Source organism: Melospiza georgiana, chromosome 5, assembly GCF_028018845.1.
Source record: "Melospiza georgiana isolate bMelGeo1 chromosome 5, bMelGeo1.pri, whole genome shotgun sequence".
Classification (NCBI taxonomy): domain Eukaryota; kingdom Metazoa; phylum Chordata; class Aves; order Passeriformes; family Passerellidae; genus Melospiza; species Melospiza georgiana.
The window spans coordinates 61,627,556-61,651,498 of record NC_080434.1 but is presented as its reverse complement, the minus strand read 5'-3'; the positions used below and the strand labels follow the sequence as shown (position 1 = coordinate 61,651,498).

Genomic DNA, 23,943 nt, shown 5'->3' with positions numbered 1-23,943 from the left:
TTAAAAAAAATGAAGAAGTAATTTCTCTATCCTCTCTAGAATATTTGCAAGACTGTTGAAATTTTTATTACATCAAATGACTTGAAGAACAATCTGTACAGCCTATCAAGTAGAAGGCTGAATAATAACTTTGTTACAGTTCAGCACGATCTTACTTGCATAGAGTGCTGGAAAGGAAAGGGCTATTTAATGCAAAAAAAAAAAAATATAAAGGAAGCAGTGATGGAAACTGAAGAGAGGTAGAATACATCTAAAACGAAAAGTTTCCATAAAAAAAAAAACAGAAGTGAAAGAAAATAAATTCAGTCACAGTCTTAAGGGAATGGTGGATTTTTTAATCCACTAACACTTTCAAATAAGACTGTATATTTTCTGAAAGAAGTGCTGTAACCTCGTATTTAGTAAAAAACATTTTTGTCAACTGAAATTCGAGTGTTTAGGACATAGAGTAGATGAGGCTTGATTATTTCATTATTCCTCCTGAATTTAACATGTAGGAACCATAATTATAGAAAGAAAACACCTGACAGTATATCTTCCACATGCAAAATATTAATCTAAAAAACAATTAAAATGCTAAATTAAAATTATAATTTCTTCACAGAAGAGACAATTAAACATGATTCCTCCTAAATATCAAAGTAATGCATGCTTAATAATTTCAACAATTCCATTCCTCTTTTCTTGGTTCAGTAACTTCATTTATACAACCACTACTTGATGATTTCTTCCCACACTTTAACCTGTTACTTATTCCATCAGCTTTTATTCTTAAATGAAACAACTGTATCTCAACATATCGGATAACATAAAACACATTTCTCCACTGAATTCTATCTCCCTTCACATAAGACTGTATCCTTTTTTTTTTCTCTGATTGCAATTTTCAGATTTCTAATAGGAACATGTTGTGGTTTAAACCCAGCAAGACACCACGTCCAACACAGCCACTTGCTCTCTCCTCCACCATCAGGACTGGGGAGAGAATCAGAAGGGTAAAAGCTGGAAAACTCATAATAGGCAAGTTTAATAGGCAAGTAAAAAGCCAAGCACCCGAGTAAAGAAAAACAAGAAATTAATTCACTGCTCTCCATGGGCAGGCAGGTGTTCAGCCATCCCCAGGAGAGCAGGGCTCCTTCAATTGTAGCAGTGTCTAGAAAAGACAAACCCTATCATTACAAATGCCCCACTCTTCCTCCTTCTTCCTCCCCTTCATATACTGAGCACAATGTCACATGGTCTGGAATATCCCCTTGGTCGGTTTGGGTCACCTGTCCTGGCTGTGTCTCCTCCCAGCCTCCCATGTACCCCCAGCTTCCTTGCCAGCACAGCAGTACAAAAAGCAGAAAAGGCCTTGGCTCTGTGTAAATCCTGCTCACCAAGAACAAAAGCATCTCCATATTATCAGCCCTCTCTTCAGCACCATTCCAAATCATAAGCCTGTACTATCCACTGTGAAGGGAATTAACTCTACCCCAGCCAAAACCAGCACAGAAAATGGTAATACTAAGTTCAACTCCATCTTCCAGATTAGAGACAGAAAAAAGTCTCCATCTGTGTTTCAAAAATATTTCAGTTTTAAATCTCTTTTCCTGTCCAGATATTCAAATACTTAACAATAGTCTCACTATTTCATATCTGATTGCCATAGTGTTTTTTTGCTGACAGCTGTGGTCTGCTCTTTTAAGAGGTGTGCCATCCTGGTGCTCATCTCACCCCTGCAGGTGACAACTTGATCACAATAATCTTGTCTCCACATCCCTACACTGCTTTACTATGTCAAATCAAAGTCCCTTTTTTGTCCCTCAACATTTTGCCCTGTTCTTTAAACTGAATCTCCTAGGAAAACAGCTATTTCCTTCCACCTTTGCTCTGCAATGACAGTCACTTTCATCTACCTTTCTGCCAATCCTTCAACCATCTCTGCATTCCCTTTTATACTATTCTTTGCACATGGAGAAATCTTGTAAAGCTGTCTTAATTTTATCTTTCACTCCCTCCTTGAAGATTACTTCAGTTGTAATGCTTACAAATAATTCCCATATGGCATTTATTAAGCAAGTAATAATCTCTGAGTCCTCTCCCCACCTCTATTCATTATACTATTATCTCATCTTCTTAACTCTGATCTGTTTGTTTTATCTTCCTCTGGTCTCCTGCCCAACAAACATAACGTATGCTTTGCATAAAAAGAATCATCTCTGTCTGTTTAAACATCTAGGTAGCACTTTTTAAGACAGATCTCTCTGGTTACTGGATGCCCTACTTTCTCCTGCAGTTAAAAGTTAAAATCAAAACAGACCCCACTACCTTTCAAAAAATCCAAGTGGATTGCTCAGGTCCTGAAGAACTAGAAACATAGACTAGTTTTTTTATTTCTTTATCATGGGTTTTTAGGGTCACATGGTATTGAAATAATGCATAAATAATTTTTTATGAATATTTAAGCCTTCAAAGTGCACCACAGAGGTTACTTTCAATCTTTGCTGTTTAAAAAACTAAAGCTGTGGTTTCATATTAAAAAAATTTAGTTTTTCTCCATAAGTAAACAGTCCTTTATTATGGGTTCAACTTACAGCTCTGCTGTGTACTGGGGAATGTGATCAGGAATTTTGTTGAGTTTCTGATTGGAGCAGTCCACTGTGGTTCCTTCACAGCGACATTTCTCAGGGCAAGCCAAATCTGCAAAGCAGTCTCCACTTAATTTGGATCTGTAATCTTCAGTGCCTGTAGAAGATTCAAGTCAAAACACAGAAACTAAGTCAATAAAGTATAAGAATTTCTTCTTGTGAGAGGGTTGAAAAGACGTCTGCAATGCAGATAACGGGTGGGCAACTTGGGAAATGCGTGATAAATTCTGTGATACTGAACAGACACAAGGGCTTCAAGAGAGGGTTAAATATAGGGACTTAAGATATGCTGGAAAAAGAAACTGAGACCAACTTCACATAGCAGGATAACATTAACTTGAGCTTTTCACAGCTGTACTTTCTGCTGATTATGTTGTCAGCCAATCTAGCCTTGTTTATAGCTAATCAAACAAATGCCACTGTTTGTTTTAGAATTTGTTTTCTTTCTCTGTATCAAGAATAAATAGATCCTGAATGCCACCTTTTCTCTTTCTCTGGTTACAAATTTTTATTGTTGACTGGACTTCATTAACCTCTGTGATTTTTTTGTTTTTATAGTCCCGATACTCCACATCATCTCAACAAATAAATTGAAAGCCCTGTTTTCAGCTTTAATTTAAAAAATGTGTGATCCTGACTTAAGCCTCAGCAGCTTGCCATGCTGTAGAAAGCTGCGTGACGTTCCATGGTGCTTGACAGAACCATGTTTTACTCATACCTCACAACCACATGGTTAGATCAAGCACAACAGAAAATCTCGCTACATTATCAAAACTGCATCCATTAGGCCAAGGATAAGAGCAAGGGGAAAGAGGAAGGAGTAGGTATAAATTACAGAAGCATTTGAAGTTTAATACTTGCTTACATGACATGGCATTCTTATTACTGAATGTCCAGTGCCACAGTAACAGTATCACTGTCACAGATTAAATAAAAATACAATATATATACAAAAAGAAATAAAAAAAAAAGGGAAGAAAAAGAACCACATTGAAAGTTTCCTCCACCATTTCCCAGAGTCAGTCAAAGAAAACATCCTAAACATATCAGCAAAAAACACCTGGTAAGGAACTGAGGGTGGGTGACAAAGAAAACAAAGAGAAGCCAAAAAGACCTGTGGGTTCTTCTTGGACAAAGGTGAAAAGACTGAGACTAGCAGAAGGTGCATCAGGGCTGGGAGGTACACTGTGATTTAGTTCAGACACTGAACTTTACTTACAGCCAAAATGGTGAACTCCTGAAAAAGTAAAGATAGCCAAGAAGGAAAGAAAGACAGAGTAATGCCAATTAAGACAAAAACATGAACTGAGCTCTCATGTTCTCTACTTAACTTTCGTTTGATTGTTTGATTAGAAGATGGTGCTAGGGCCATTGTCCTCAGCATAAAGAAAGAATAATTCATTTTGAGTAGCATTTAAAAATGAAGATAAGATTGGGGTTTATTACACATTTCATCCAGGGTGATGATCATGCCTCTCATGAATTATTCTTCACTATTTTGTATATGTTCTTTAAAAGCTGCTCCCTGAATGTATATAGGAGTTACAGAATACAGAATATTCTGAGTTGGAAAAGACCCACAAGGATCACCAAGCCAAATATACATGCTATGCCACTTAAATCCTTAATAAACCAAACAAATATAGGAGAAACAGACTGCTCAGTGGAGGGGGGAAAAACCCAACAGTCATCAGATACTATGTTATCTACCACTTGTAAATGTTTTAGTAATCCATATGCTGAAACTACTACAGGGTACTTCTATGAGGTAGCAGATAAATGGTATTTTTTCAAATAAATTATTTAATACCTGCAAACCTTTAGTCTTCCAAACTGCCATATTGAAATTTTACTAGGACTTCATAGTGTCTGTGGAGCAACATCTCCAAATGACAGATTTAAAACAAATACTAAAAATATTTAGGTGTTTAAAGAAATGCTAAGATTATGTTATAGTATCCACTTAAGTATAAAGAAGTGGTTTTTAGCATTTTTAAATACCCAATAAACAAGTCTAAAAATAAGTTTTGTTTTTTTCCTCCTGCATCCACAGTACATCACTTTTAGCAGTTAAAACAATTAAATATTCAAGGACAATGCCTTCAACAACTAAAATACTTTTAGGTGGCATCTCCCTGATAACCTGAGAGAAAGAGAAAGCAACAGAGAAGCATGTATGTAGCCCATTGTTTAAAATTTCATTATTTTTCTTCTTCCCTCCATCCCACCCTCCCTCAGGAACAGCATTTGTTAAAGGGAATGCCTAAACTGCATGAGTGGCCATGTAATAACCAGGCTGTGAAGACATTTGCTGGCAGAAAAACACTTCTAACTCACAAGCAAAAGTTGTGCCGGCAAGGTTGAGTAGAAGTCAGTCTGTGGCAGGAATACAGCTGTACCACACACTAAGGAATGGAGCGGTACTACAGGTTTGTGAAATTGAATTCCCCTGCTTTATGCTGCTTTAACACATTTTTGTGGATGCTAGTCCTGACAAATTGTGGCCTTATTTTGTATTTCATATTTTCTTTACTTCATATTCAAAACAATGTATTAGTATAAGGGCCTGAAGAACTTCACATGACCGCAGCAAATTTAAGTGTTACATCACACAGCATTTGGAGGAGAGCTAAACATACCAGCTGAAGAGAAAACAACTAAGATGACTGCAGAATGATGATATACCTGTAGTACTTTAAAGAAGGAGTACACTGGTGTCCTAATCAATTACTGTAGATATTTTTCTAGATATTAAACCATGGCAGAAAATCCTGATTGCAAAACACATACTGTAACTCATCAATAGATGCATTATTCCCTTGTTTATTTTGTTATTTATAATGTGTTATGAATAAAATGTGAGTAATTTTTTTTTTTCTATTAAGAAAACAGTGCACACACTGACAAGCAAGGTAAAAGAAGAAAGATCCATATTTCAAAGAGCTAGGGCCAACATTGGTAAATCTTTTGTAAAAGTATCATAGACTTATTGTAGCTTAAAGCTGTGTGTAAATTACTATTTCACTCCAACTTGAAAGTCATATTTTCTTTAATGGAAAGCATTTCTGATTCACTGTATGCATGTGACCACAGAATGCCTCTAATTAAGAATATCAGCTTTCTTTTCCAAGCATTCCACGGTGATTTCCTAAACAAAAGGAGGGTGAGCAAGCAGCAGATGCAGCCAGCGTAGAGCAGGAAAGCAAGGCAAGAAAACGTTCGTTTGTAGAATGTTTAGAGTTGTGCTAGCTCTTTGATGGCAGCATGGATTCCTGTGTTTAAAAGCAGCTCAGAAGCTACATTTTAAAAACAGTAGCAGCAGAAAGGCAAGGTACAAAGTAAGTATAAGTGTCAGTTAAAATATGAACTAGCAGGTGCAACCTTCTAAATATAAATATAGGTATAATTTTGGTAGGTTGTGTGCAAATCTGTGAGACAGAAAAAGGTAAATGGAGCTGCATGCTAAGCTCTTATATTCAGAAAACAGAATTACTATTTTCTACAAAGGAAAACTATGTATAGCTATAGGTAATGACTAATGTTAATACACATGCATCAGTTTCCTAAAAGCTATGACAAACTTTGCTTTTGGGGTGAAAGGGAGAGAATATCTGCAGTTAGTCAATCTTACTGCAGAGCCAAACCTACCTGGAATGAAATACTGTTCTTTAGCTAAATAAAGAGAAAAAAAAAAAAATAGAAGATGCGCCTGAATGTCAGCAAGCAAAGAATGAGTTTTATTAGATTAAGTATGGATTGCAGTTAACTACAGATAATTTAGTGAAAAAAATGTGTATTCACAATGAGAGCTGATAAACAACGAAGTGCGAATAGTCATAAATGTATCCGGAACATGGATTAAAAAACAGTTTTCATCTGGTATTTGCACTTGAGACTGAATAAACTGTAGAATATGAAATGCACCTGGAACAGCTGGACACCATATGACAAAAGTTAGGATTTAAAGAAATGTAAGTAGGAAATGGAATAAGATTAGAAAAAGAAAACAGTAAATTTCAGTATGAAGTAAGCTCCCTGTATAAAAGGAATATGTTATGTTTCCATATTTAGCTTAGAAATTTTTAGATCTTTCACATATTCCAGAGCCCTGTGGAAATTTAAAAAAATGATTTATGGCGGTGATACTTGTAGTGAATAACTTTAGCATTTAATTCTGAAGTTTTATATATTACATTTATGTTGCTAGGCTTAATGTTACTCAGAAATAGTGCCAAATATCTTAACTACAGTAACGTTCCATGATCCAACAGTCTATGACTTCCCAGATTGCCCTCTATTCAGTTAACCAACTAAAAAAAAACAAAAAACTGTGATGTTTAATAATTCTGTAGAGAGACAGCTGCTTTCATTAGAACTTCTAAAACCACTATTTTTCTTTGTTGCCAATAAAGGAAAAACAGCAGCTGAACTAGGACAATTACCTGAGCAGCGGAATTTCTTGCTTTTGATCTGGCCGATCCGTTTGTTCGCCAGCCGGCGGGGGCTGGTGCACCGGGCACCGCTGGTCTCGATGGGGTTTGTGTGCAGGTAATCCGCCAGCCACTTCAGATGGCAGTCACAGATAAACGGGTTCTGAGCCAAATGCCTTCCGTGGAGGGAAAAAAACCCAATAATATCACACATTATTTCCCTCTGGTCTCAGCAGCACCCAGTGCTTTTACTGCACTGTAGAATATGAAGTCGTACTTGAGAAAACCATACACAAGAACATACGTACAAGGTCTGAATGGCACGTAGGGGTGAGAAGGTGCCTTTTGCAATGGTCTGAAGCTTGTTGTCGTACAGAGAAAGAAGATTCAAGTTGTGCAGGTCTTGAAATGCATCAACTCGCAGACAATTGATCTTGTTGGCATTCAATAATCTGTTTAATGGAAGATAATTATAAAATTGAAAGAAACCGTTCTGTGTCGCAGCTTCAGCATTTTTCATAGACAATTCTTTGTGTACCTTTGCTACCAGAGCAAGAGATGTAGTAACAAATTATAATTGATAGTGACAGAAAGAATTTCAGTGAATTGAAGTATCTTATTTAGGTTATGTGTATTCCTACGTATTTGAACCTTGGAGTTGAAATGCTTGCATTTATTTACCTAAAATCACATTTCCTGTATGTGCTGGCAGAATGTCTGTGTGGTATTTGTGTACTGTGCAAAGAAACAAGCCTAAAAAATCAAGTATATTCAAGGAAAACCAGTTTCTTTGCCAAATAAATAAACAAACAAAAAAGGAACTGAACACTGTGTTCATTAGCTGGAAGAGATGTGCAGTGGCACTTTTAATTATATGTCACTAATCAGCATGCTGCCACATTAACAGAGTTGTAGTAAAAACTGGTGGCATGGAATATATCCAAATCTGTCTTGGATCCTTTCTCCTCTGCATCTTCCAAGGGAACCTTTTCTTCCCTGTACCTCCCAGACTTCTAGTGTTAAAACAAACAAGCCAATCTAAACCAAGTCCTTTTGAAGAGAACAAAAAGCCTTTCCGTTAGATGCATTTTTATAACCAAATACTTTTTACTTCTTTCCATTTGAGCCAGAAATAGAATGAAATGGTGGACTTGAAACCTAATGCTCTGATAAAAAGTTTTGCCACACAAGTAGAAATTTACTTAGACCTAAATGTACTACCTATACAATGCACATTAACATAGGGTCTTTTTTTTAATAGAGACTTGAGAGTTAGGAAAGGTCTTAAATCTTTATTTTTTTACCAAATCTGAAATATATTTTATAACTAAAGCATCTTTAAAGGAAAACAGGAAAGCATACCTGCCTACTACTGTACTATTTTTCTGACTAAAGTAAATCAAAATGCAAACCTCTAGGTGGTGCTAGAAGTTGCATTTTCTTTGTATATATTTTGCTGTTTTGACATCTTCAATTAGTTGACATTTTGCCAACCACTTCATGGTGAAGTCTGCACATTAGGTAATTCTAAACATGTGTTTAGAAGATGTTTTAAATTCTTTAAGAAGGCTCTAACTCAACAAGTCAGTTATTCTGGGACAAGTTCTTTCAAAAACACCACTGTTGTTTTATGGTCTATTTAACACATTTATTTTACACGATGCACCTACTTGCACAGCCTCTTCTACTAAATATTGACAATCTTTGATAAAACTACCACCATGACATTTTTTATTCCAGTATAAAATCTAAACAGCCACTGTTTGAAAGGTTGCATGTGGAAATTTCCAAAGTGTTAAATGACGTAGCAGCTCAAGTTCACAGATTCAAAGAATTGCACAGGGTGTCAGTAAACATTAGAAGCCATCAATGAAACTGTGGTGCAATACTGTTCTTTCATGGGTGCAGCTAGAAATGCAATTGCATAGCATTTCCACTATATATTTTCTCTTTATAAAACACACAAATATTCCTTCCATGGTTCCCACACAATTACATACATCCCATTTGTCATTTACAGTATCATATCTTTATGAGTTTTATCCTTAGAAATTCCACATGGGAGAATAACTTCATTTTAATCATTTCAGGCTGAAACATTAACTGATATGATCACATTTCTGGATGAGTGGCAAGCTGGCCTACGAGAGTCCTGACTCTTTTGGTTTTAGCATAATTTGATTTTACTGTACTTTGATCTTATGTATGGGATTTCCTGCCAGTTCTTCTTCTGGCATAAATCTCTCATCATGTTTACCCTTTTGAATGATCTTAAAATAGAATAAATAAGAAAAAAATACTCACAGCAGTTGCAGAGAAAAGAGTCCTTCAAATAGGCCCTTTGGAAGTTCTGTGATTTTATTGCCATAGAGGACCCTGTACCAGGAAATAAAGCAGACAAACCTACCATTATGAAAGGTAGGGAATTTGACTTCAAATATAGAGAAATTCCCATTTTCCTGAAAGGAACTGAATAACAACCACTTGATACTTGCAATATCCTTGTGGTCCTGTGAGGCAGCAGGATCACACTTTGCCAAACAGTGTGTAACCCAAAGATCTCTGCAGAATCAGCACCTCACTGATTACAGCCTTACCAAGGGACCCTGCTAAGTGGATTTGCTGTTTGCAAGAACAACTAACTGGGGAATAAAATACATGATTGGTTGTGTTCAACTGTTTGCCATGAACATATTTATAAAAAAACCCACACATTATTAATGTCTGACTGTAAAAGAATATTAAATTACCACTATCATTCTGAAATTATTATTACAACTTTCAGAATGGATTGAATTTATAGCAACATTTTGCACTGAGCCAAAAGGCCAGAATAATTTCACTACAAGAATATGAGAAATTTGCTTCTGTTTACAGGTCAAACAGATACCTACAGTGAATTGAGTGAACGTAAGCCCTGGAAAGCATCTGGAGCTGCTTCAGAGATCTGGTTATTGCTCAGGTCACTGAAACAAATAACATTTGATTCAATTAATTCAAGCTATTTTCAAAACAATGAAATTTAAGATAATATGTAATTAGAATTAAGTATGGATAGGAGAGAGAAATTGGAAATATTTACATGAGACACTGCCAAAGAATTTTAATATAAAACCACTGAAATTGCCAGTACACTGAAACAAAAAAAAAATGCACAGATAAAAATAGTTTGAAACTCTTGGAAAAAAAGGACAAAATGTTTACATTTCCTGATTGCTTAAGTACATTTTTAAAGAATTCTCTGCTTGCTACAACCCCAGAGCTATACAGCCTCTAAAATAATCTGAAGTAATCCTCACTCTTTTTTTTTTTATCTAGAATTTTCAGTACAGTAACACACTGCTTCTGTGCAAAAATACATTAAACAATTTCAAGATTTGGTAAAACCCCCATTATTATTAATATGACAAAGATAAAATATGGTCTCAATCATTAGGCTGCAATATCAGTTTGCCTTCTAGCAGTCAAACTTTCTTAAGTGCTAACACATTAACTGCAGTTCCTTGTACCATTTTGATTTGTTTTTTTAATCTGGATATGTATATATATATACACACATACATATGTAAATAAATGTAAGTTAGTTGGTACATACATTCTTCTGAGCTTTTTATAGGGGGAGAAAGCTCCAGGAGGTATGACCTTGATTGAATTTTGTTCTAACCGTCTGCAAAAGAAGAGCAACAACATAAATATACAACCCCCAAGCTAAGCAAGAATCTAAAGCCATAAGAAGCTAGAAGGTATAGACTTCAACAAAAAAGACAACTTCGTATTTCTCAATATAATTTTTATTTCTTTAGTTATCAAAAAAACCCAAATCAAAACAAACAAAAAACCACCGCACCAAACAGCCAGCCAAACCTTTAAACCTGTACAGAATAATATTGTAAATTAAAATAAAATTTTGACGTCATATTTAAAGGAAAACTTATTTTCAGAACATGTAAGATTTTTTTAAAATTTAAGTCAGAATTGTCATCAAAAATTTCAATCTTGAATTAGTCTTAATTAATCCTAATGTGTTATTCATATATAGCAATTTGCATAGTAATTTTTATTCAGAAATACCTAAAGATTTCTTTGAAATAATTGAAATATGCAAATCATGGGAATGGGGAGAGGAATGTTCCTACAGACCAAATAATATATGTTGCTACCTGCAATAAGGCAACTGCCATATTTTTAAAGAAACACACAATTTATTTAGATATGGTATTCAAAATATTTTCTTTAACATATAATACTAGATATGCCCAGCCACACTTCTAACTTCTTTAAATAAGTATTTTAATTTCAGTTTGTAGCTAATATTACTGACCATGCTTGTTTTGTATGTATAGTGACTGTAATTGAAAATTCCCATGCTGTAAAGTGTGAATTTACTGATGGAAACAAAAACCGCATATATTTAGAGTAAGTTTTTCCAAGAAAATATTCTGACAGAAATTGTTTATTTTTGTAAAGTTTCTCAAGAGATCATGATATAGTTGAATTGAAGCTTTTTTTTCCTGCCTTCATGAAGTCTCTTTCAGATAGAGATATTTATATATTTAACGCTTAAAATCTCTTTACTCTGATAATACTTTAACTTAGCAGAATTTGTTGTTGAATGGTTTATGATGAACTCAAGGAAAAAACCCAAAAGCTCCATGAATATCTTCTAGATGAAGAAAATCTCACTTCATCACAACTGTTTTGGTCCTTTTCAGGAAAATGTTGTCACCTTGCTGTAGGCTTCAGGTGTATTTTAAGCACTGGAGGGAATCTCATGGCACAAGATGGAAAGCTTTTTCCACAAACATGATGCTCATTCATACTCTTTGCCTTGGCTGAGCCTTTTGGACCCATGAAACACATTTTGCATCAGCCTGGGAGTGCTGACAAGGATACAAAGGATCAAGGTCACTTCTCTCCTATACTCCTGGCTAGATGCAGAAGGCAAATACCTGAATAAGCAAAAACTTGCTGAAGTTAAGGCCAACACCAAGTTAGGCCACACCCAAGTATTTTCTGTCCTTACATTTAAATTTTAGTTTAGTCTTCACCAAAAATAAAGATTAGGCATGGTTATCAGCTAAGGTAGATTTTTAATTCATGTGCTAAATCAGGGAGAGGAATCCCTCCAGATAACAAAACTTCCTCATTTTAGTAACTGGAAGGAGTTGAGAAACCAAGTTAACCCGGCCATGAAGAGCATGGTTGCCATCCATCCATTCCTGTTACACACTCTGTTTGGCAGCAACCACCTGCCTGACCACCAGGGACAGCCTAACCTGGCACTGATCTGATGTGGAGCCCCAAAAACAGCCAAAAGATGTGTCTGGCACAGGGAAACACATAAGGCAATGCAGAGACTGAAAAGGAGGAGGGTGGTGAAAAGGACAGGGAAAGATTAGGCCATATTACAGAGGAGGTCTTGGATTGCCAGGGAGGGAAAAATGCTTCTGGGTATATGGGAAGGAGATATTGCAGTAGCAAGGCTCCCACATGAGGCGATCACAAGCCTCATTTATTAAAGCTGTTTATTAGTCCAAAATGTAGAGAATCATAACCTAGTGCTGGAGGGCTCCAGTCTACATTCCCATATCTTTAAACATATAATGGTCTTAAATAGGTAGGATAAGGCATGTAGCTTGAGGTCTAGCATTAAATAAATTAGGACACAATGTATTTTCCAGTTTATTCACTTACTTTAAAATACATATTAATTCTATAAACTGAAGTACTTTACAGGATCCAATGCAGGTCATTTTTCATGAGAAGGTGAAATAGCAGATTTCATTTACTACTGTCCACTTTGGCTACAAATTACATGGGCCAAAAACTGAAGAAGTCTTGCTACAACACATTTCTGAGAGCTAACTTCCCAGCAGTTCTAGCACCAATTCACTGGTGGATATGAAAATGAACTGTATATCAACTTTACCTAACATTTCCTTTTAGTGTGACATTTACATTCTAGCAGACAGAATGTGCAGTGCTAGGATATATATTTACAAGCTCTTCTGGATGAAGGTTTTGTTTTAGTAGGATCATCTAAGTATGTATTTTCTTAACTTAAGCCAAAGTGTAGGCACTGAAAGACATCACATTTTAGAAAATGAGATTAACACAAGACAGGAAGAATAAGATTATATAAATAAAGAAGAAAAATCTTATACCCCACTTTGTAAAGAAAGTAAATCGAATCCATATTTTCAAGCTTTGTTATCCTCTAATTTTCTGCTTTATCTTCACAGAATCAGCTGAATTTCACAGAGTGTAAATTTGTATCCACTATTCCAGAGAAAATCGAATTAGATATATTCCCAAGTCACAAAGTACAGATAGACTAATATCTAAAGGAAATTTGCATTCTACTGATAAAACCCACAGTAATTAAAAACTTCTTTATATTAATGCCCTATATTAAATGAAATATTTTTATTTCTGGGATAGGATGGGTTGTAGTTTTCGATTACTGAAAAAGTCAGCCATTAAGTGCTTGCAAATGACTTGGCCAGAGTGGAATTTTATCACCAAAGAACTAAAAAAAAACTTGAGTCAGTATTTTTCCATCAAATTTATATTAAATTTTGTCTCAACAACTCCTTTCAAAGTCATTCCAGAAGTCATTTTTTTCTTATGAATGAACATCTATGTATCATAAACAGTGCCTTGGTGGTTTCTTTTTCAAAAGTCACAGTCAATTGCAGTAGCATATTTAATAAGCTAAGATAATGGAGGAAGATGGTTAAGTACACTCTGCATCAAAGCTTGCATAGCCCCATGTAAAAAGAAGTACTCTGCCCACCATCACACAAATGCTAATTAATGCTTTTAATATGAAGTCTCCATCTCCTTTTAGTGTTTCACTTCAAAGAAGTCCTGCATGGATACATAAGTGTTTTACTGTCTTTTAATGCTGCCAAACTAGTTGAAACCTTTTTTGAAGACTATTCCCTAATCACTCCTATCTAGGAAATGTACTGTGAACATTTCTCTTTGGAAATCTTTCCCCTCTGCTTATCACTGCAGACACTGTAATGTACAACCACTTACTATTCTGAGAAACAAAGGTGCTTCTGCAGTTGTGACTTCCAACCTAATCAAATCAAATCAAAGCAGGTCCCCAGCCAGTAGACAGATTCTTCCCACACGGTCCCCAGAGAGCCCTGTGACATGTAAATCACTTGACACTTTCCAGGAGGATGCTGTTCTGTGCTATGAGCCTGCAGCACACCACTGCTGATTACTGCTTCTGCACTTCCAGAGACAGGCAACATGCTTATTTATACTGACACTTCTAAACTAGCCTCTTTTCCCACTATAAAAAGCCATTTCTGTGAACGACTGCTGCACCAGGAAAGAGGGCAGACTGAGAATGGAGAACAGGGTGTTCTCTACAGAATCATTTTTACTTAAAATCATCCAGATGGGGTATAAGATACTAAGCCCTCTCAGTAGAGAATGGTAAAAGAGTATACACAGAGATGTGCTGCACCTAAATGTATGCAAAGGGATCAGAGATGTACAAAAAGCATTGCATAATACTAAAATATAATTTAAAAAAATCTTGCTTAAGAAAATGTGCATTTGAATATGGAGGAGCAAATTAGACATAGATTTTGTAATTAAACAATCAGAACATAACATCTTGATTAAGTAAATTTGGATGACAGAATAGTGGCTTTAGCAGTTAATTAATCTATACTTTTAATTCCAATATCTCCTAATTTACAAGAAGTCTTTCAAGAAAGTTGTCAAGAAATCCCAAAAGAATTTTACTACAGAGAGAAAGTGTAAGCTGTGAAATGAGTCTGATGTATTGCACAGATGCTGATTATACATGGTAATAAAATTGACAGCTCTTCTTTGCATTTTCCCCATCTGCTTTTAAAGTAAATGGCAAAAACAGCTGTCAAAAAACCAAAAAATAGATTTCAGTGATGGGATTAAGTACAGCTCCTGAATCTGAAGAACAGCAATACACAGCCAACACATCTCTCATCACATGCAACATCTGCCAGATTTTGGGTTTTCTTTGTTTGTTTTTAAAAGTAATGATTTCCCTTGCTAGAGGAATCCTTGAGGCTATTAAACAAAGTACCTTTTTTGTCTCTCCATAACCACACCTCTAGAGTGCTTAAATCCACTAAATGTCACTTCTAGCCTTAGCAGCAGAAGAATTCTGTTGAAATCTGTGATATCATCCACATCTAAGAAAACAAAAGATGTATTTCGAATGACTACATTACTTCTTTTCCTTACTTTCAGGCTCTAAGTCTGTGTATTAATAAATCTGTTTGACAGTCTCCTAAATATTTGTATATTAAGAATCACTGTTAATGTTGCCCTAAAGCTTGCCAAACTGTTAACATCCAGTCTAATTGTTCTATCAAATATTTCCGCAGGGGATTGATTTTAAATGACAGATGACTCCTTAGTCTGCATTGCATCAAGAAAGTAACAAGAATTGCAATTCCAAAGCTATTAAACAATTCATCTCATTTACTCAAAAGGAAGTCTCAAACCTGCATTTCATTACAGAGGGGGCCATCTCATGCTCTGAACTCCAGAGTATCACTAATGATGATGGGCTTGACATTCCTCCACTGTTACAGGTTCAGCTTGTAGCAAAATACACCACTTGTTAAATAATTATTTGCTTAGTACTTTGGCTTCTGTCAGTGTGGCTCCAGTGCAATTAGCCTGAGTCACCCAGAGCCAAGTTAGTCTCTCTAATTAGCCCATTTTTGATAAGAGTTCTTATCTTATACTACCAAACCTAGTCAAGCTGTACAGATAAGTGTTTTAAATTCACAATAACATAGATACATTCCTGCTACACTCCTGGCTTATCACAAGCAGGGACCTGTCCACCTGTTCTAGAAGAGCAGAAACAGTACCTTGAAAATCCCCACTGTGTGAGACCAACAGGGTGACAGCAGTCCTCACTACCTGCTAAATGATACTACTAATTTGCCACAAAACTTAGAAAGGGTTTTAACTGAGATTATGTGGTTGCTTACTTACTATGTATTTAAAAATGTAACTGGTAAAGAACTATTTGAATGATGAGAAAACATAAAATACTGAAAAGTCAGTATCCATAGTTTCTTTTCAAATTACTTCACCCACATAATTACTGAGGAAAAGTAATCAGAAGTGAAGAGCCATATGTGAAAATAAAACCTAAGGTTAACAACACCTTTGGAGTGTGGCACAGCTGTCAGAGATCTACAGGGGTTTCTCTGGAAAAGTGACATGGGCCTTCTCCAGCTTCCCTTCATGCTGTATAAAATATTAATTTATTCCATGCTTGAGTTATTTCTTTCCCTTGGCAGCATCAGAGAGGTCTGTCAAGGTGCCTCTTCTACTTAACACCCACGAAAAAATTGCATAAAACCCTGAGAGGGGGAATGGTGCTCAGCCTGGCCAGTACCTACTGCTAGGATCTGGAGAACAGCACTGCTTTCATATGCTTCTGTCTGGTTGCTGTGCTCTGTGTCTCTGTGTTCTCTTCACTCCTGAAATTATCCTGTTGTCTGAATTTAATTAGTTTTCAAGATAGGACACAAGGGTATGAAGAAAGCCAAAGACGTGAGCAATGGCAGCAGAGAACACAGGCTAATAAGGAACAGATTAGATGCTATACACACAAAACCATCTGACAAATCAAATTAAAAAGCTGGGTTTTTTTGTTTTCCAAAAAGCATAAAGCCACATGATTTACAGTAATTTTCAGATTAGGAAGATATTTGAGTAAGAGCATGACAAATCATTTCTCTTGTGTGTGCTAAGCAGACAGGATTAGCTATCAAATAGCAAAATCATCTATTTTTGAAGCAGTAAAATGGAATGGTTTAGGTTTTGCCCAAGAAATATTAAGGTGGAATACCAAAGATAAGTTACAGGTAATTCAGTGAAATCTGCATTGGTAAATTAAATATATTAAGGTGAAGAAATAAATACCTCAACAGATTTCTTTAGCACATTTTAATATGCTCCACATTTATTCAATACATTGCATTATGGATAATGTATTTTTCATTATTTATATGTAATTATTCTGTTTATATGCATACATCATATAAAAGATGATTACATTTTATCAAATTTCTAAATTTTTGATTAAGCACGCAAACCAGATGTTTCCTATTGCATTGGGCATAAACACTTCTTTAACTAAGAAATAATGACCCTCCCAAGACCACAGAAAAGCACAGCAAGAGAACTGCATCATTGACACAGAGATAAAGAGCCTAGACAGAGGTCAGGGAGTAGCAAATCATAAAACGTTTCTAGTTTTTTTTTATATTTTATAAATTATAATATAGTATTATGTTTATTTTCATGTAAAGATTTTCAATGTTTATGGCCTAATTTGCAATATTTAGCCAACTAAGCAGAGTAAGGGGCTTTTTTAAAATACAGTCACAGTGCATATTGATACTAAAATTTTATTTTCATGTCAGCTATTTTGCAGCAGATATTTTCATTTCATTAGGAACATTTTTGATCCTCCTCCATACGTAAAGCCTCCTCTCAGGAATTCTCATGAATAAGCATGTAAGCAGTACATTATAACTAATAATATTGCATCTGAACATTATGCACTATTATTATTTGATATAAGCTTTTGGACCTAAAAATGCATTAAATTTTAGTCAAAACAGAAGGATAAAGCCCTAGATTTCACTGAAAATTCACTATGCTTCCATAGTCCACTGGTGTAAATCTGATTATCTGGTCCAATACATAGCCAGGACTGATCTTGAAAACACTGGTCTTAGCAACCTTTGGCTAGAGAAGAAGATAAGAAGGTTTGAGGAAAAGGACACATGAAGTACAGTTAAAGAGAAACATATGTAAGAAAAGTTAATTTTCATATCAGGACAACTATATACAGTTGCTCAAAAGTTTGGAGTGTTAGAATAAGAGCTGAGAAAGTATTAGCCAGACCACATGAATTTATTAAGGGGCATTTAGTTACTTATGTATCTTTCAACACACTTTATTTTAATCCAGCACTTTCTGAAAATTCAAAACCTGACAGATTTCTGGCTTCCTACTGACCAAAGTATGCACCACTATTCATAAGCAAATGAATGTGCTTTAGCAATTACTTTAACTTTTCATCCATAAGTAGACATCATCTTTTCACTTGACACATGCAGGTGAAGAGCCATGTGTGAAAATAAAATCTAAGATAAACAATATCCTTGGTGTGTGGCACAGCTGTCTGCATTTGTTATGAGAACAATTAAGAAAATGTCTCAATAAAACAGAAAAGTTGAAAAAAGAGCCATAAGAATAATTATCATCAGAAGGCTAATATATATTTTCTCAAAAACAGAAGACACAGTTATAGAGAACTCTTGAAAACTACTAAAAAGCAATATATTGTAAAGACCAGTGACTATATTAACATATGCATATATACAAATAACATGGAAAAGCCTTTCCTTGCTGGATGTGCAAGGTTCTGGAGAACAGCACTGCTTTCATATGTGCAAGATTCTGGCTGATGGCTTAACTGTTTAAGAGGTAAATCACATGTATGAACTGACATTTTAAGTCCTAAGAAGATGAATGTTTTGATTTAAAAACACAAACCTAACTCAGAAAACCAATAATCAATTTAATGCCTTGTAACTTATTGAATCCTCTCCTCAGCATTCCTCATTTCTTTTCAAGCTGCAAAGATGCAGCGTTTGCTCCCATTTCTGTCCTGCTGCATAGACAGACAAATCATGCTTTGAGCTGTTAAAAACAGAGAAAGCTGCTTTATCATTGACTTTTCGGAGCTTTCCTGCTATGAGTTTCTTTAAAATGTCTTCAATAAATGTGCCTAAACCATCTCCAGGTGACTTTTCTCTGTAAAGGGTCATCCTTACATCTTTGCATCATGATATAAGAGTTTCTCTGTTCAATTGCTACTTATTTAATGCTGTACCTTGGACTTTTACCTAAGGATTAATATTAAAACACAACAGAAATGGTGAAACTGCACACATGCCAAGAGTCACTGGGAAGGATACAGACACAGAGGTCCCAGTACTCAAATAAAACTCCTCATGTGTCTGCAGTGTGATCAGATCACTTTATCTTGGTTAAGTCCATCTGTCAAAATCAGTTCTGCCAGATTTCATTTCCTTTCCCCTCTTTTCCTCTTCTTTTTCTTCTTTCTCTCCTTTCACTTCCTTTTTTCTCCCTTCTCCTTTAATATAGTCTGAGTGTTACTGTGAGAAGCAATCTCAGGAGCTTTTAATCCTGCTTAATTTCAAACACAGCTCACAAAGATGTAATCGAGTGCTTGGCATAACACACAATCATTAACCAACACTTAGGAAAACAAAGTATATAAGAAAGTATACAGGAAAAATGAGATGGGAAGATGAAAACATGAAGAAAAACAGCCAGAAATTGGGATGGTAAGATAAGACAAGACTGAGGGGAAAAATTAGGAAACTCATAGAAAATGTAAATAAAGTTATGAAACAACTATACAGTTTCTACTTTTGGTATCCAAACATTATAAAGCTCCATTCACATGAAACAAAACCTTTATCCTGAAGGCCTTAGCAATAAGAAGTCAGAGGCCTTTCAGTACATTGGATTGTGAAGGTGAACTGTTAAAATCCCTGACTTCTATATGTTTTGTTTGGGTTTTTTTTCATTTCACATATTATGTGGTTTAAGGTCTTTTCTGCCTGTTACAAACACTGGAATTATCTATAAAACTGCTTCTTATTTAACACTGCCATCCTCCAGTCATCTCTCCCTCCAACAATCCTCCCTCCTACACAGAACACCATGGTAGTGGCAGCTATCCTTCTGAAAAAGAAAAAGAATTTAATTAAGCTCTTCCTTTGACTAATGGTTAAAAAAAAAAAAAAAAAAAAAAAAAAAAACAGCAACGGAATAAAGGAATGATTAATTTAATTCTGTGCTCTTTTTTTTTAAATAGTCATCATTTGTACAAATTTATGGTCATCAGTACAGGTACTCTTTCCCCTGCTTTCCCCTCTGCCATCCCTTAGTAACACTTATTGCCATTCTATTTATTTTCACTTCTTCATAATATTACAGCAAGGAAAAAGTTTTATAACCACTTTGACAGGTTCAAGCCATGGAAGAGAAAAGAAAATCAGAAGAATATAAGAGCAGCATTTTTATGAAGATAGGTCTATCTTATTAATGGCTTTTTGGCCTCTTTTGAAACAAGTGCCTGTCACAGCACTCTGGGATAGAGTACCAGCACAATTAATAGAATTGCTGCTGGGTTGCTATTTTGTAGGGTTTCTCACAGTCTGTTTGAGCATATGGCAAAAAAAAAAAGTCTCTATTCAAAGGGAACCAGAATTATTTCTGCTGATCATTCTCAAAGAATTTTCAGAAGGTGAATCCTTCTGAAATTAAACCAAGCCAAAAGAGACTAACAGTGATGAAAAACTAAAATGCGGGAGGAATGCCAGCATAGAGGCTGATAAATGCTATTGCCATTGGAAAGGCTATAATTTCTAGCACCAATTAAAGTAATAGTTTTGAACCCTAATGACATTTAATGCCTTTAATACATGAACTGCATGACAAAGGAGGAAAGCACTAGGTGTGTGAGGCCACTTAAGTTGGTTAAGTGTAACAGATTGAACATGCCAATGAAAGGGCATCTCCTAAAATTTCTGTACAAGGAGAGAGGTTCTAACAAAAAATTGAAACCAACTCAAATTGTGATGTTTGAGACGAATTAATGAATAATGTATCATGCTTTGCTTAAGTTGATGAAAAAAAAGACTGAAGTAAGGCATACTGAATAACAAAAGTTGGAAGAGTATTCATATTATTTATGGGCACTATATTTTGCCTCACAATGTCACATTACAGATATTAAAATAACAAGTCTATGGGAAATTTCCTTAAGTTCTCAAAATGGCTCCTGCAGGTTACTCATGATATGAAATCTATTCATTTGAACCAGAGGCAAAGGTATATCTATGCACCCTTTTAATTTTTGTGCTTTCTGTATAATTCATAGAAATGAATAGGTGCTCCAAAACTGGAGGAGTTTTGGTGCTCAATCTTTTTTTTTTTTTTTTTAAATACACATGGAATATGAACTATTTCTTTCTCAAATATGATCACATTGATTGGATAAATCCTAAAAAGTAAAGTTTAGGTATTCTTAATTGGCTGTGTGTGAGTTTATTTAGATAATAAAGTGGGGATTAATTTTGGAGGAAAGGTGTAACTGGTACAGATACAATTGTAGGAAGTCAATACAGATTAAGAACTACATTTACTGAGATGCTGAATACTTAATTTTGCTCCAAGCTTTATCAAACGGAAGGGGAAAATAGAGGACACTACAGGTTTTATTCTCCTTCCATTTTCACTGGCAGCTACTTGGAGATATGCAGCCCTGTTTCTGAAGGCATCTTCCCAAGAGGCACCTGGCAGACAACGCAGTGCCTGCCCACTGCCTCCGTGCAGCGGGAATTGCTGCTTCCAGCAGCTGCACCAACTGAGATGTCACACAGACACCATGACAAAACCGGCTCAGCAACACCCCGACAGCCACCAGCAAATCCAGCTGCACTGGAATGAAACAGCATTTTGGCAACTGGCTCTGCCTCCCCCTGCTCCCACCATCACAGAACGCCTGCTCGTTCGTTCCTCAACCACTCTGGCTTCCAGTGCTGACTTTTCTTCTCAGTTTAGGTTTAGGCTATCACACCCAACTCAGAGACAGAGAGGCTCCAGTGCAGTGCAAGCACAGGCTCTCCTTGCCAGCTCTGCTGCAGAGGCAGGAGCCATCAGCCTGAGAAGACAGTTCCTAATGTCCTAAAACAGCTTTCCAATACAGCAGAGCTATCAAGGCAATGTAAAGCACATCAGCATTAGACTAAACAGAAAGTCTTTACTTGTACTTTTCCATAGAGAGCTAACTCAGAGCTTCAACATGCAAAATTTTACTCAATGGAAACTGCTGATGTATAATACTTAAGGTATTCAATATTCCATTTAAAGCGTTCTTCTTTTAACACTCTATTTAGATACAAGTTAATTTATCAAACCCCTAGGGGGAAAAAAAACAAACAATTGTCAGCATGGAATATACACCTAAAACCTGTGACTTCATTATGTTTATCAAAGGGTAGAGAATAATAACATTATTAGTACTGCTTGTAATATAGTAATACAGTACTGCTTGGTTTTATACAACATTGTTCCAAACAGACCGACAATGTAATGAATTCAAAGTATTCTTGTGCAGAAATAGACCAGACATTTTTTTCAAACAAAGTTAAGAAATCAGTGTTTTCTAGGGTACTCAGGTGTTGATTGAAGTAAAGGTTTCCACAGACAGAAAGAAGAGCAGAAATGGACAGAGGACTTGGAAAAACGTCACAAAACCATGAGCTTGTGTTGATGACAAACTTCAGAAGAACTTCATGAAGACAAAAAAAAGGAATTCTAGATCTTTTAAAAGTAAATATGGATTATATTCTTATTAAAAATAAACTGCTCTCCATATAAGAACAAATAAGTAAGAGGCAGAAACGGGAAGAAAAATAAAATCTCACAAAAATGAGTTGTCAGATTTTAAACACCTCTTTAAAGGAGGGTTGACAATAAAGTTTAATGTCAGCTTCACAGGAAAACATTATTTATATAAGGTACAGTAAAGAAATGACAAAAGGATGGAAAGATATAAGCACCAGAGGTGTTTGTGTGCCATGAAGCTGGCTGAAGCACAATATGAAAGGCTGGTGGTACTCAGCACTGGATTCTTCAAATGCAGCTCATAAACAGAGGACAGAGGACAAACATCGTCAGAGTAAGAGAATTTGAAAGTATTGTGGATCTTTCTAATCTGTATGAATAAAGAAGGAAATGTTCAGATAAAAATGCAGAAAAAAGTTGGCAAAAATGGAAAAGTACTGAAAAGATTGGACAATGTTTGGTGCGGGCAAATTAGAAGTGTAAAGCTAATTCTCTTGCAGTGTGCACAGGAATCTGGTTAGCATTATCAAGAAGTGTGAATAAATAATAATTTGGCTGTTGAAGCCTGTACATCCTTCAGAAAACAACAGGGAGCCAGCAAATTTCTGTCGCTGAGAACTGGGCAGCTCCGGCCGAAGCAGCGACTGAGGCAGCCCAGCCACGCGTGTGGCAGCTGGGAGCACGGGGAGCACAGAGCTCACTGCACCCTCTGCCTCTGCTCAGCACCTCCCAGGACTCCTCCTGCTGCTGCCACAGCTCGGGCTCATCTCTTCAAGTGTTTACTGTCAGCTACCATCTTGGCACACTGACAACATTATCGCCTAGGAAATGAGTAGAAAACCAGATTATTTTGTGGGATACAATCATTCTTTTCAATCTAATCTCAAGGGGTTGCTATAAGCAACAGTTGCAGAGGACTTCTTTAAAAAACGAAGCTTTAAAACACTTATTGTATGATAACAATACTGGAATGTCACAATCTTCCTGCAAGTTAAATTTAGTTAAAAGCAGAAAGGACTGAAGTCTTTCATCGAGCAGCTTTAAAATGAAAACGTGACATACAACCTGATTCAATGTTACAAATGCCTGTGGATGTGATAATAGGATTATATGTACCAACTTCTTGTTCCAGACAAAATCATAACAGCTTAAAAAAATGCCTAGGAGACTTTTCAGGGCTAGTTCAAGTTAAAACATGGTTCAACATGTAGAGACAATTAAATAACGCAAGAGATTATTAGGTTGTGAAAGGCAAATGAAAAAAACTAAAATTCTGTTAATAAAAACCTGATGATTCATTGTCATTTGGAATATTCTATTCAACCCCGGTCATTGAAGATAAAAAACAAGTTACAAAACAGGTAATTCAGAGAAATAAGAGTAAATTAAGA

The 23,943-nt window shown here is 35.8% G+C and overlaps 1 protein-coding gene across 5 annotated transcripts in view; it reads right to left on the bottom strand.

Moving 5' to 3' along the window:
• SLIT2 (slit guidance ligand 2) overlaps positions 1-23,943 on the bottom strand; it is a 256,998-nt gene that overhangs the window by 61,869 nt on the left and 171,186 nt on the right. For 2 of the 5 annotated variants that reach the window (XM_058024095.1, XM_058024098.1), the window contains exons 10-16: positions 10,656-10,727; positions 9,955-10,026; positions 9,365-9,436; positions 7,369-7,512; positions 7,073-7,236; positions 6,279-6,302; positions 2,577-2,727 (exon numbers count right to left, since the gene is read on the bottom strand). In XM_058024095.1, the coding sequence (XP_057880078.1) occupies positions 2,577-2,727; positions 6,279-6,302; positions 7,073-7,236; positions 7,369-7,512; positions 9,365-9,436; positions 9,955-10,026; positions 10,656-10,727 (699 nt within the window). Of the gene's footprint in view, positions 1-2,576; positions 2,728-3,849; positions 3,868-6,278; positions 6,303-7,072; positions 7,237-7,368; positions 7,513-9,364; positions 9,437-9,954; positions 10,027-10,655; positions 10,728-23,943 lie in introns of all 5 variants that reach the window. The other 3 variants (XM_058024097.1, XM_058024099.1, XM_058024096.1) reach the window with 2 other exon arrangements.